Below are 14,728 nucleotides of genomic sequence, written 5' to 3' on the forward strand. Positions count from 1 at the left end.
GTGACATGATGCAACCTTTTGAAAATGGTTGGGAAGTGTGGACTGTTGAACATAGATCTTGGCCTCACCTCTGTTTGTACCATTAAAGGCCTGTGTATTCGAAGGTCATACACAATCCCGTACACATCCACAGCGTTCTCAATCTCTATCTGATAGATAAGACGATCAATGGCAATGAAAGTGCCTGTCCTTCCAACCCCAGCACTGAAAGACAAAGGAAATAAGCATATCATAATGGGTTGCATCTACCGTAAAACTCCCAACTTTCCCCTGTCCAGATATAATTGCTCCCTTTCTAAGCCAACTACAGCAGGTTGCAGGTTCCTCTCCTATGGAAACTCCATGAATGCCATTTGTAAACACATTCTGATCTCCTCCACTATCACACTAGACTGCAAGGTCTCTGAGGGCAATGCCAGGGCCATTAAACATTTGCTCAATTGAAAAGATTTGCCTCAGTTAGCCAAATTGCACTGTCTTGAGACTGGGGCCCAAAGGCCTGTTGAGTCAAATGCCACTTCCCTAGAGCTTCTCAATCCTCAGTTCCATTCAAGAAATCCCTTTCTTCCTTCTGTCCTAAATTGATCTTTTTGCTTTAAAGATAATTTCTAATTATTCTAGAGCAGGAGATGGCCAACTTTTTCTGTAAATGGCTGCACAGTAAATATTTTTTGGCTCTTCAGACCATATAGTCTTGATCGTAACTACTCAACTCTGCCATTGTAGCATGAAAGCAACCACAGACTACACATAAAGGAATGAAAGGGCATGACTGTGTTCCAATAAAACTTTACAAAAACAGACAGCTGGCCAAATTTGGCCTACAGGCCATAGTTTGCCAACGTCTATTCTAGAGTCTCAGTATTTAGTAAGTCCGTAGTCCTTTATCCATGTTGCTGTTAAAACTACTGTCAAGTCGGCCCCCGACTCATGGTGACCCCATGCACAACGGAATGAAATGCTGCCCGATCCAGCTCCACCCTCATGATCAGCTGCAGACTGGACCATTGTGATCCACAGGGTTTTCACTAGATGATTTTCAGAAGTAGGTCACCAAACCTTTCTTCCTAATCCATCTTAGTCTAGAAGTTCTGCTGACATCTATTCAGCATGATAGCAACACACAATGACAGGTGGTGGCTGCACACAAGGTGCACTAGCCAGGAATCGAACCCAGGTCTCCCCCACAGAAGGGGAGAATTCTACCACTGAACTACCATTGCCCCCTCCCTTATCCGTACCTTTCTTGAATTTGTACCTATTGTATTCCCTCTTACTCCTTGCTCTTCTAAGAGGCTTATAAATCTATACTTTACATATTCCATCTGTCACTTTAAAACCCCAAGGACCCCATACACACAGAGTGCCATCTGCACACCTGCAGTGCACCAGAATGGGCGTCTCAGGAGGACTCTGCTTCACATAGTCACGAACCAGATCCCGGAAGCCGATGAGCAGGTCAGTGTTGTCGGGAACACCATGGTCAGGCCAGGAGGTAAAATGGAACTGTCGCAGAGGGTGACTCTCACTTGTCTGGACCTAGAAGCCAAGGAAAGGGGTTCAATTCAGAAAGAAAAGCTGCGTAATACATCAAAAAGACAAGTGAAGTCAAGTAGCAGCTCAATGTTGAACTCACGGGATAAAGGAAAGGCCGCTAAGGGACTCAACATTAGAATTTATTTGGCAGGTTATATGCCCATCAAAAAATACCAACGCCATTTCATGGCACTGCTACTATTTTCAAGCACCCTTAAAAAGAAAAAGAGGAGCATGTAGCCTGACTTCCTGAAATGCCTGCATTATTTGCTTGGCTTCCTTTTAGTAACTTTTGGGGAGAAAGGAGGCCATGTGCACACGCCCCGAAATCCAGTTAATGTAACTGTTATCATTAACTCCCCCCCAAAGTAAATGGCCACTTCTGATGCCACTTTTCCCACCAACAATCCAAAAGGCCTTGGATGGCAATGAAAGCTCTGAGCACGTCACCTGGAAGTGGAGGAAAGGAAAGAGTTATGGATGCAGAGCCGTATTCTGAAGGTTCATTTTATTCAAGAATAACGTAGGTAATTCTCCTCAATAAAGCAAAGCTAAAGGGTTGCTTTGAAGTGTCCGTAGGTATAAATTATTTTACTCTGTGAAGAAAGCAAAAATCTTTTTCTGATGCTTAAAAAAAGTCACCCTAAAATTAATACGGTCATTTTACATTTAAGGTCCCTGGGTAGCGCAAACGGTTTGCACTCGACTGCTGACCTAAGGTTGGTGGTTCAAACCTACTCGGCAACATCGTGGAAGAAAAGCCCTCTTGATCACAGACTTGAAAGGAGCACAGTTCTACTCTGTAACACACGGGGTCATCGTGAGTCAGAATTGACTCAACGGCAACTAACAACATAGGAGATTTATCCATTTTGACCTCTTAGATTTTTTTCTTTTTTGAATTTTACATGAAGGTTTACAGAACTAGTTTCTCATCAAACGGTACACACAGTGTTGTATGACACTGGTTAACAACCCCATGACATGTCAACACTCTCCCTTCTCAACTCTGGGTTCCCTATTACCAGCTGTCCTGTTCTCTCCTACCTTCCAGTCCCTGCCCCAGGGCTGGTGCACCCGTTCAGTCTTATTTTGTTCTATGGGACTGTTCAATCTTTGGTTGAAGGGTGAACTTCAGGCGTGGCCTCATTACTGAGCTGAAAGGGTATCCGGGGGCCATACTCTCAGCGTTCCTCCAGTCTCTGTCAGGCCAGCAAGTCTTTCTTTTGGTCTTACTCACATTTTTGATGGTGAAATCTCTGATGGTCCATTCCGGAAGAACAATTTCTGATGTCATTGCCACAGTTATGTCCCCGTTGTCCTGAGCCTGCTTGGAGGGCCAGTACTCCTCACATTTGGTCTAGAATAACATTACACTTCTTTACAAAGACGCAGATCACACCACTGCCATACACTAAAACTTCGCAAAATAGACCAGATACTGAAAACTGGTATCAGGGACTAAATCAGTTCCTTTCAGTGAATTGTTTTTTAAACTTAAAGTTCTTGCCAACTTTTTTTTTTTAATTGGGAGATTAGCATTTTTAAAAAATCCAGCTTTCTGGCTTCTCTGGAAAAATCAGAAGGTTGGGCAACATTGGGCCCACATTTCTGCATGGAAACCAGCATAGATTTAGAGTGGAACAGCTGTCCTGTCTGGAGCCCTGGTAGAGCAGTGGTTAAGGGCTTGGCCATTAACCAAAACATGAGCAGATCGAATCCACCATTCGCTCCTTGGAAACCCTATGGGACAGTTCTACTCTGTCCTATAGGGTCCGTATGAGTCAGGATCAACTCTATGGCAACGGTTTTGGTTTTTGCTTTTTTAGCTGCCTGTCACATGGTACCCAGTCCCTGTAGCAACCACTCCACAACTGTTGGCTGATTGACCCATAACCCCAAGTAACTAGAAGAAATAAGAACTTTCTCAATACTTTCAGATACACACTAACTGCAATACCTGTTTAAAAAAAAAAAAAAAAAACCACACCACCACCAAAAGGATCAAACTAAGTCCTGTTGGGGTCCTTGATTTTAGTAAAGTTGGTGCACAGATATGAACAGAAATAAAAATCAGGAAACTTTTGCTGCTTTCTGAAAATATCGTAATCCTCATTTGGCAAATGACCTTTAAAAATTTAAATAAAAAAAAAAAAAAAAACACTCAACTTCCCGAGACGTGCTCTGTTCTGCAGTGGTTTTCAAACCTAGTTTTAAAAAACTGATGCCTGGGCCCCACCTCAAGACATTCTGACTCTGGCCCAGGGATCTGCATTTTCTCAATGGTCCCAATTTCTGGACCACTGCTCCAAAAAGGAACCCTGGTGGCACAGTGGTTAAGAGCCCAGCTGCTAACCAAAAGCTCAGCAGTTCAAATCTACCAGGCGCTCCTTGGAAATCCTATGGGGCAGTTGTACTCAGTCCTATACGGTCACTCTGAGTTGGAACTGACTTCTTGGCCAAGGGACTTTTTGGTTTGCTCCAAGAAAGAATATATGACAACTTGGACACACAGAGGCTGATTTCCAGCTCTGACACATATCAACTACCTTGTAGGCAAGTTCTCAAACTCCTGAGCCTCAGTTTCCCCATCTATAAAATGATAATTCCTCACAGGGATCATGTGGGGAAGAAAATTACATATACAGAGTATGTAGTACATAAAAGCCACCCAGAATGCATGCTATTTCCCTTCTCCTTTCACTCAGCATCAGTAATATCCACTTCCATCCTGACGTAAGATGAGCAGTGGCCCATCTAAACTCATCTTCATGTCTTCCATTAATTTCATCACATCATTTCCATTTGTTCAACAGATACTTATGAGCCTCTTTCATGTGCTAGGCCCTGAGCTCAACAGCACCATAAAGTTGATATTCATTCATAAAGCAATGTTCTTTTATTGCCATAATAGTTTGTTCTCCTGATGCACAAAGGGAGTGCAGAACCCAACCCCTTCTATATCACAAGCAACATGGAGATGGGAACCATCTCCTATGATTCCTTCCCTCCTTCTTATGCATTCCCTAGCACAGGAACATACTTGGTGCTCAATAAACATCTGTGCAATTAAGGTGAAATAAAGAACATTAAAGGAAACTATGCCTGTCAGGTTCTCACTATCCCCTAGGACAGTGCTGTTCAAAGCGTGGAACCTAGACCAACGCCATCAGCATTATCAGGGGATTGCCAGAAATGCACTTCTCAGGCCCACTCCAGACCTCCTGAATTAGAGGCTCTGGGGAGGTGAAGCCACCCTCCAGTGATTCTGGTGCATGTTAAAGCTTGAGATCCACTGGTTTAGGGAAGGCACGTCCATCCTATTCCTCAAGTAATGAACCTACATGAAAAAAATTCACCAAGCAACGTTGGGTCCCTGTCCTCTGGCACAGAATTCTTGAAGTTATCATTTGTTTTTCAATTCTCCTATCACCCATTTATGGAAATATGGAACTTTATTACTAGAAGAAATCTTAACTTTGATGGAAGTTAGCACGGGGGTTCCAGGCCATCACAGAGGCGGAAGCAGTGGCTGAGACCTACCTGGGGTCTGAGATTTCGTTTAACGAAAGGGGTCCAGTGCTAAAAGCTAAGTTTGAAAATCACCGAGTTGGTTCAACCTCTCCTGTCACAGATGAAGCAGCTATTGCTGAGATACAAGATGGGCTTATGCTCACATAGCTACTAAGAGACAGAGCTGGATAGTGAGCACATTTTCTTGCTCTGATCCTGGAAGTCTTCCACTGCACTAACCCAACTCCTGCTATTTGAGAACTCCAACAGCAGCAATTTAATCAGTAGAGAACATGGCTATTTGTCCACAAAGAAAGACAATGACAAAGTAGTTTGTTTTTATTTTTGTTTTTTAACTTTTCTTTTATGGGAGACAAAGACAGAAAATAAATGTTTGGGGAGTATTTTTTTTTTAAAGACAAATGTTTTTAAGATACTTACCCTTCCCTGTTCAACACATTTGGTCAACATAACGATGGCGTATACATTTTTCTCCCAAACCATACGCCAAAAATCTTTCAAAGTGTTAGGTAAAGGTCCTTGTGTAGCAATAAAATCTTTTTTGGAATGGTATCCCTAAAAACAGAAAGCAATACATATTAACCCCCCAAAAAAAACAAACATAAAGTACAGCTCTGAAGGTTTTATCCTAACAAAGCAGTGCTATGAGAACATCTCCCCACTTACAGGCATGTAGTTTGCATTGATGTAGTCATCAGTTGAATGGGTCTGGACTGAAAGTTTGACACGGGAAGCATCATCTGTAACATTAAAAGAAAAAGAACTCACTAGATGCAAATGTTTAAGAAAGTGGCTCATCAGAGAGGGAAAAAAAAGAAGTATAAAATGGCAACACCGGGCTTCTGTCACACCTTGAAGATGTTTTACAGATGTGGATTCATACGCCCTCTCTACTGTTAGAGATGTGATGGCTAGTGACAGAAAAAACGGGAAGATCATGTGGATAAAACAACTTACAGGGCAGAACATTATTATAGCGATTCTTTCCTCTGTTCTCAGCCAGCTCAGCTGCATATTTAGGTTGACTAATTCCAACAAGCTTCAGGTCCTGAAAACAAAGCAAGTTGTTCATTTAGTCTTTAGATATTATTTGCTGAGCACAGACTATGACAGAACAAATGAAATACAGAAGTTAAAACAAAATCAGTTCAGAGGCTTAGGGTCATGGTTTTGAGGGACATTCCAGTCAACTGGCCTAATATTTATTTCAGTGCTTCTGTTCTACCTCTGCTGTGTAGTGCTTGGAGTCTTAAAAGTTTCAGAGCTGCCATCCAAGGTATAACAATTGTTCTCCATTCCATGGGAGCACCAGAGGAAGAAGGAGGGTCAGGAATCAGTGCAGGAAATGGAATATGTATCTAATTGCCTCCATGAACAACTGCCTCCTTTGCCATGAGCTCAGAAGAACTGGATGGTACCCAGCTACCATTACTGAACATTTAGACCAAGGATTCTATAGAAGAATCATGATCAAAAGGTAGAAAATGTGAAACAGAATTTAAAATTCTCATGGAATCTAGAATTTCTGGAGCCATTAAGGCTGGATGACCCCCCTGAAACTATTACCCTGAGAAAATCTTTAAACCTTGAACTGAAACTATCCCCTGAAGTCATCTTTGAACCAAACAATAGTATATCCTAATTAGAAAAGTGTCCACATTAAGCATGATACATTTTTAAAGTATGTGATCAAATTGACAATAGCAACTCAAAAGGATAGATGAGGGGAGGTGAGTTGGTGTTAATGATGATCAAAGAGTTTGGAAAAGGTTGTCAAGAAAGGTGGCATAACTGGAAGAATGTAGCCAGTGTCACTGAATTATACATGCAGAAAATGATGAAGTGGTGTATGTTTTGTGTATATGTTCACCCACAAACCAATTTCAAGAAAAGAAAAAGGACAATCCTTCCTTCAAGAAGCCTACAACTTTGGGGCATGAAGGCAGTGGGGAGGAGTACAGATAGAAATAACTAATGTTGTTACAAGAGAGAATTAAACAAATGCTGAATATTAGTAACAAACCACATGTCAGAGATGAAACAAAGCAGTTGTCTGGCGAAACAGAAATCAAGTCTTCTACCTTAAAAGCCTATAAGCAGCCATCTGAGATACTCCACTGGTCTCACCCCTTTGGGAGCAAGGGAGAATGAAGAAAATTAAAGATCAGAAGGGAAAGATTAGTTTAAAGGACTAATGGACCACAACTACCATGGCCTGCACCAGACTGAGTCTAGCACAACTAGATGGTGTCTGCTACTATCACTGACTGTTCTGACAGGGATCAAAATAGAGGGTCCTGGACAGAGCTGGAGAAAAATGTAGAGCAAAATTCTAACTCACAAAAAAAGACCAGACTTACTGGACTGACAGAGGCCAGAGAAACCCCGAGAGTATGGGCCCCGGACACACTTTTAGCTCAGTAATGAAGTCATTCCCGAGGTTCACCCTTCAGCCAAAGATTAGACAGGCCCATAAAACAAAAGAAGATTAAAGGGGCACACCAGCTCAGGGGCTAGGACTAGAAAGCAGGAGGGGACAGGAAAGCTGGTAATAGGGAACCAAGGTTGAGAAGTGAGAGTTTTGACATGCCATGGGGTTGCTAACCAATGTCATAAAACAATATGCGTAGTAACAGTTTAATGAGAAGCTAGCTTGTTCTATAAACTTTCATCTAAAGTACAATAAATAAAAAAGAAATCAAGTCCTCTAATGCGATCAGAGAAAATGACATAGAAGAGATAACACCTGAGGTGTGCTTTAAGTGGTACAGTTGGTTGAATGGTGGCCCCCAAAAAGATCTGTCCACGTCCTAACCCCCAGAGCCTGTGAATGTGGCCTTATTTGGAAAAAGAGTCTTTGTAGATGTAATTAAGTTAAGGATCTTGAGATAAGATCAAATCTGGGTGGACCCTAAATCTAATGACAAGTGTCCTTATGAGAGACACGGGGAGAAGATGAGATGGCCACGTGAAGATGGAGGCAGAGATTGGAGTGGTGCAGCCACAAGCCAAGGAATGCTAGAGACAGGAAAGGATTCTTCCCTAAGGCCTTCACAGGGCCTTGCCAACACTTTGATTTCTGGCTTCTGACCTCCAGAACTATGAGAGAATAAATTTCTGTTGTTTTAAGCCACCAGATTAGTGGTCATTTGTTACAGGGGCCCTAGGAAACTAATATAAGTGGTACGTAAGATTTCAATAAAGAGAACAATGCCGCAGCAAGGGTAGCCCATGAAGTGTGAGCGTGTACAACTGATTCTGAACAAGGTCATTCAGGGGCTGGCTGGGGTAGAGCATATGATGGCCTGAAAGGCAGAAACTGGCCAATCGATCCCTCCTGCAGGGCTTCATGTAATCCCCATGGGACAACACCGACCACATAGTCATCCAGTCTCAGGCCCCCAAAGTGCCCCATCTAGTTTATTTCCAGCTCATATAGCTTCCTAATTATTCTAGTTAATAGTCCCCTAGCTTGAATTCTTACTCTCCATTCTCTCTGGCTAATCTTCAGATATCAGTAAGATTAAACACACACTCCACTAGGAGCGGGTTTCGAGAGTGGCACAAACGGTTAAGCATTCCACTACTAACAGAAAGGCTGATGGTTCAAACCCACCCAGAGGCACCAGGCAATCTGCTTCCGAAAGGTCACAGCCATGAAAACCCTACAGAGCAGTTAGTTCTACTCTGTACACAGGGGGTTGCCACGGGTAAGAATCGACTCGATGGCAACTAACAACGACCACCACTGGAACCACCATCGACAAGGCCACGATGGGGCTTCCATGGAGATCCAAGAGCATCTCTCTTGGCTCTAAAAGGGTCTCTCTCCTCTTACCCAAAACGTCATCATAAAATCAAAATGGGAAGTTTCCCAACTCTCAACAAAAATATACTAGAAAGCAATTAAGAGCACAATATTGACAACCACTTACTTCATATTCTTCTGCAAACCCACAGTTGGAGTCAGCTTGTTGCTTCTTAAAGTAGGCCTCAAAATTCTCCACTTTGATTAACTTGGATCTAAGGAGACAAAACAACTTATGAGGATTTTTTACATTCAATAAAGTTCATACCAAAATAGAAAAACAAAAGTGGTAAAAAGATAAAAAAATAAAAATTTACTCACTTTTTAGGTCTTTATCATAGAAAAGGAAAGAAAACAAACAATTTAGAAATATTAACTCAATCACGATGCTGGAGATAATAGTAAACATCTTCCCAAAAGAACAAAACCAAGAGTGTAATTTAGGAAGGCCAGGGGAGGTAGTGTAATATTATTTACAAAACATTGATCTAATATAGGAGGTCTGATGTCTAGACCGAGTTATGTAGCTGACTGGTTTTATACCTTTAAGTAAGTTCCTCTATCCCTCTAGATCTTGGTAACTCATTTATCAAAACAAAAAAAAAAATTTTTTTTTTTTTTAAATGTCATCCCAAAATATACATTCATCAGTAGAATATGGCAAGGAAAATAGTTTCAGGAAACCAATGAAATATAAAGTTTTTGCAGAATAAAGGAGCAATAACTTTCAGATGATTATGGATAAATATGTCAGAATCGACTCGACAGCATTGGGGTTTTGGGATGTCAATCAGAGAAATGATAGCATGTTCCATCAAAAATTCTCTAGATAGTCACTGCACAGATTGGGAGATTAAATATCTTAAAATAAAGCTCTCATAGGGACTTACATAATTTGAGAAAAGGACACTTCATTATTCTTTGCATCTTTCCTGTTTGAAAGAAAAAAAAAGACCCATTAGACAAAAAAGGTTAATTCTGTGTTTTCCCCCTTTCACTGACATTATATACATACATAATGTTTTTCTGTTTTTGATTACTTATTTACTTATTTCTGCTCTGATCTTTGTTATTGCCTTCCTTCTGGTAGGTTTAGGTTTAGTTTGTTCTTCTCTTTCTAGTGCCTCAAGTTGTCAAGTTAGGCTACTGAATAATGAGATGTTTCTTCTTTTATCACCTAGGCATCTATTGCTATAAATTTCCCTCCAAGTACTGCCTTCACTGAATCCCTTAAGTTTTGGTATGTTGTGCTTTCACTTTCATTTAACTCCGAGAAATCTGTGATTTCTTCCTTGACTCATTGGTAGATTAACAGTGTGTTGTTTAATTTCCATATATAATGGGAATATTGGGCTCATTTATACCATCGCTTCCACTTGGGGAATGTTTGATATTTTCCTTAACAAAAAAGATTCCTTAAAAAGTAGGATATTTGAGGGGTGGAGACAAGATGGCGGAATAGACAGACGCTTCCGGCGAGCCCCCTTTACAACAAAGACCTAAAAAAACAAGTCAAACGAGTATATTTATGACAAGCTGCTAGCCATGAGCTTCAAAGGCATGCTTAGAAAATGAACTGAGGGGTAGGGGGTGGAAGAGACCGTTCAGAAGCGGAGAAGAGTTACTGGACCTGAATCGTGGGGAGCCCTCGGGCACCATTCCTGGAGCTACGGCCGCGGGCTGGTACTAGCATTCAGCCACAGTTTCCTCAGGGAGAAGCAGCCAGCGGCACAGCCTACTCACACCTCTGGAACCTGAGAAGAACTGCGCTCTCGGCAAAAGCTAAGTACTTGCATATATTTTACCACACCCCCCCCCCCCCACTCCCAAGCCGGTTTCAGTGGCTGAATTCCCTGGGCATGAGATAGGCACTGTTGAGCACCTAGAGCCATCCTCCCCGCCTTGGGGAAGGAAAATATTTGCAATTGGGGGAAAAGATAAATTACCAGCTCCACTAACCAGGGGAGCTTAGGACAGAAGCAGCTCCTATCCAGGCATGAACAGTCCATTGACTTTGAGCACGCTTCCCTTCTGCATGGACTGGTGTGGGCCTATTTCGGAAGAATAGGCCCTTGTTGGCAGACTCCAACCGTTTCAGCTATGTGGTGGAGAGGTGGGTGTTTCATGTCTCACATTGCTTTGCCTATTAAACAAGGTCCTCAACTACCCACATCAGGGACCTAAGGACTGGTAGCTCCACTCAGGTCACTCAGCCACCCATGACAGGGGTCCAAGTATAACTGGTACCTCCCAGTCCTTACAACCAAAAACTTTGGGTGCCTATGGTCCATCTACAGAACCCACCCACCTGCATGCTCTAGGGAAAAGGGACACACTTTTCTCAGAGACACCCAGGGGTCGGTTCTCAGCCCCCTACCTTATTCAAAGCATGACCCCCTGCAACAATCAGATACCGGTACATACACCAATCACCCCTGATCCCCTAAGACTGTAGGACAGAGCCTGTACCACACACTTGATGATCAGCTTCCTGGACACCTGAGCTGAATTCATACGAGAAAACTGAATGGACTCCTAGACTGATATACCTGATAACAGCTCTAGCCATCTGGGGACAGGTGTCAGAGCTCCACAGCAAAAAAAATCAAGCTAGCTCACTCAAGCAAACCATTTGGGTATATCAAAACAAAACAAAGCAAGAAGCTACAACACAGTAAGCAACCATAAACTAATACAATAACTTATAGATGGCTCAGAGACAACAGTCAATATCAAGTCACATAAAGAAACAGGCCATGATCACCTCAACAGGCTCTCAAAACTAAGAATCCAGGGATCTTCTAGATGAAAGTGCATTCCTGGAATTACCAGATGCAGAATACAAAAGTTTAATACACAGAACCCTTCAAGACATCAGGAAGGAAATGAGGCAATATACAGAACAAGCCAAGGAACACACAAAGCAATTGAAGAAATCAGAAAGACTATTCAGGAACATAATGAAAAATTTAATAAGATGGAAAAATCCATGGACAGACAGCAATCAGAAATTCGGAAGATTAACAATAAAATTACAGAATTAGACAACTCAATAGAAAGTCAGAGAAGCAGAATTGAGCAAGTAGAACCTAGAATTTCTGAACTTGAAGATAAATCACTTGGCACTAATATATTTGAAGAAAAATCAGACTTAAAAAAAAATTTTTTAATGAAGAAACCTTAAGAATCATGTGGGACTCTATCAAGAGAAATAATCTATGAGTGATCGGAGTACCAGAACAGGGAAGGATGACAGAAAATACAGAGAAAATTGTTGAAGTTTTGTTCGCAGAAAACTTTCCTGATATCATGAAAGATGAGAAGATATCTATCCGAGATGCTCATCAAACTCCACATAAGGTAGATGTTAAAAGAAAGTCACCAAGACTTATTATAATCAAACTTGCCAAAACCAAAGATAAAGAGAGAATTATAAGAGCACCTAGGGATAAATGAAAAGTCACCTACAAAAGAAAGCCAGTAAGAATAAACTCAGACTACTCGGCAGAAACCATGCAGGCAAGAAGGCAATGGGATGACATATTTTAAAAATTGAAGGAAAAAAACTACCTGCCAAGAATCATATATCCAGCAAAACTGTCTCTTAAATATGAAGGTGAAATTAAGACATTTCCAGATAAACACAAGTTCAGGGAATTTTTAAAAACCAAACCAAAACTACAAGAAATATTAAAGGGAGTTCTTCGGTTAGAAAATCAATAATATCAGGTACCAACCCAAGACTAGAACGCTGGGCAGAGCAATCAGAAGTCAACACAGACAGGGAAATCTAAAAAAAAAAAAAAAAAAGCAAGCTTAGGAAAAAAAAGCTCAAAACAGGGTAACAGCGATGTTATTATATAAGACAACATTAAAACAATAAAGAGGGACTAAGAAATGTAATCATAGATCTTCCATATGGAGAGGAAGATACGGTGATACAAAGAAATAAAATTTAAACTTAGAAAAATAGGGGTAAATAATAAGATAACCACAAAGGAGACAAACTATCCTACTCATCAAAACAAAATACAAGAAAAAAATAGAGACACAGCAGAAACAAAATTAACAACAATGAATATGAGGAAAGGACAATATATAATCTATTCAGCACATAAAATTAAGTGGGAAAAAGAAACTGTCAGCAACACACAAAAAAAGACAAAATGATAGCACTAAATTCATACCTATCCATAATTACACTGAATGTAAATGGACTAAATGCACCAATAAAGAGACTGAGAGTGGGAGAATGGATTAAAAAACAAGATCCCATCTATACACTGCCTATGAGAGACACACCTTAGACTTACAGACACAAACAAACTAAAACTCAAAGGATGGAAAAAAATATATCAAGCAAACAACAATCAAAAAGGAGCAGGAGTAGCAATATTAATTTCTGACAAAATAGACTTTAAAGTTAAATCCATCACAAAGGATAAGGAAGGACACTATATAACGATTAAAGGGACAATACACCAAGAAGATACAACCATATTAAATATTTGTTCACCCAAAGACAGGGCTGCAAGATACATAAAACAAACTCTATCAACATTGAAAAGTGAGATAGACAGCTCCACAATAATAGTAGGAGACTTCAACACGCCACTTTCAGTGAAGGACAGGACATCCAGAAAGAAGCTCAGTAAAGACACGGAAGATCTAAATGCCACAATCAACCAACTTGACCTCACAGACATATACAGAACACTCCATCCAACAGCAACCAAGTATATTTTCTTTTCTAGTGCACATGGAACATTCTCCAGAATAGCACATATTAGGTCATAAAGCAAACCTTAGCAGAATCCAAAACATTGAAATATTACAAAGTATCTTCTCTGATCATAATACCATAGAAGTGAAAATCAATAACAGGAAAAACAGGGAAAAGACATCAAGCACTTGGAAACTGAACAATACCCTGGTCAAAAAAGACTGGATTATAGAAGACATTAAGGATGGAATAAAGAAATTCATAGAATTCAATGAGAATGAAAACACTTCCTATCAGAACCTTTGGGACACAGCAAAAGCGGTGCTCAGAGGCCAATTTATATCAATAAATGCACACATACATAAAGAAGAAAGTGCCGAGATCAAAGAATTATCCCTACAACTTGAACAAATAGAAAGGGAGCAACAAAAGAAACCCTCAGGCACCAGAAGAAAACAAATAATAAAAATTACAGCAGAACTAAATGAAATAGAAAACAGAAAAACAATTGAAAGAATTAACAAGACCAAAAACTGGTTTTTTGAAAAAAATCAACAAAATTGATAAACCACTGGCCAAACTGACAAAAGAAAAACAGGAGAGGAAGCAAATAACCCAAATAAGAAAGAGATGGGCGATATTACAACAGACCCAACTAAAATTAACAGAATCATATCAGATTACTACAAAAAATTGTACTCTAGCAAATTTGAAAACCTAGAAGAAATGGATGAATTCCCAGAAACACCCTACCTACCTAAACTAACACAAACAGAGGTAGAACAACTAAATGGACCCATAACAAAACAAGAAATTGAAAAGATAATCAAAAAACTCCCAACAAAAAAAAGCCCTGGTTCAAACAGTTTCATTGCAGAGTTCTACCAAACTTTCAGAGAAGAGTTAACACCACTACTACTAAAGGTATTTCAGAGCATAGAAAAGGACGGAATACTACCAAACTCATTCTATGAAGCCACCATATCCCTGATACCAAAACCAGGCAAAAACACCACAAAAAAAGAAAATTATAGACTATATCCCTTACAAACGTAGATGCAAAGATCCTCAAGAAAATTCTAGTGAAAAGAATTCAACAACATATCAAAAAAATAATTCGCCATGAC

The 14,728-nt window shown here is 40.4% G+C and overlaps 1 protein-coding gene and 1 non-coding gene across 7 annotated transcripts in view; both read right to left on the reverse strand.

Annotated features, from left to right (window-relative positions):
* The window catches only part of PTPRJ (protein tyrosine phosphatase receptor type J), a 197,836-nt gene that overhangs the window by 6,479 nt on the left and 176,629 nt on the right, over window positions 1–14,728 (reverse strand). For all 6 annotated transcript variants that reach the window (XM_064288125.1, XM_064288123.1, XM_064288124.1 and 3 more), the window contains 8 exons: window positions 9,769–9,810; window positions 9,006–9,093; window positions 6,028–6,118; window positions 5,737–5,810; window positions 5,491–5,625; window positions 2,777–2,896; window positions 1,379–1,539; window positions 69–204 (listed from right to left, as the gene is read on the reverse strand). In XM_064288125.1, the coding sequence (XP_064144195.1) occupies window positions 69–204; window positions 1,379–1,539; window positions 2,777–2,896; window positions 5,491–5,625; window positions 5,737–5,810; window positions 6,028–6,118; window positions 9,006–9,093; window positions 9,769–9,810 (847 nt within the window). The remainder of the gene's footprint in view (window positions 1–68; window positions 205–1,378; window positions 1,540–2,776; window positions 2,897–5,490; window positions 5,626–5,736; window positions 5,811–6,027; window positions 6,119–9,005; window positions 9,094–9,768; window positions 9,811–14,728) is intronic.
* On the reverse strand, window positions 1,153–1,223 carry TRNAR-UCU (transfer RNA arginine (anticodon UCU)). The gene has a single exon. It is a non-coding gene; the product is annotated as a tRNA-Arg (tRNA).

Source organism: Loxodonta africana, chromosome 7, assembly GCF_030014295.1.
Source record: "Loxodonta africana isolate mLoxAfr1 chromosome 7, mLoxAfr1.hap2, whole genome shotgun sequence".
NCBI classification, from domain to species: domain Eukaryota; kingdom Metazoa; phylum Chordata; class Mammalia; order Proboscidea; family Elephantidae; genus Loxodonta; species Loxodonta africana.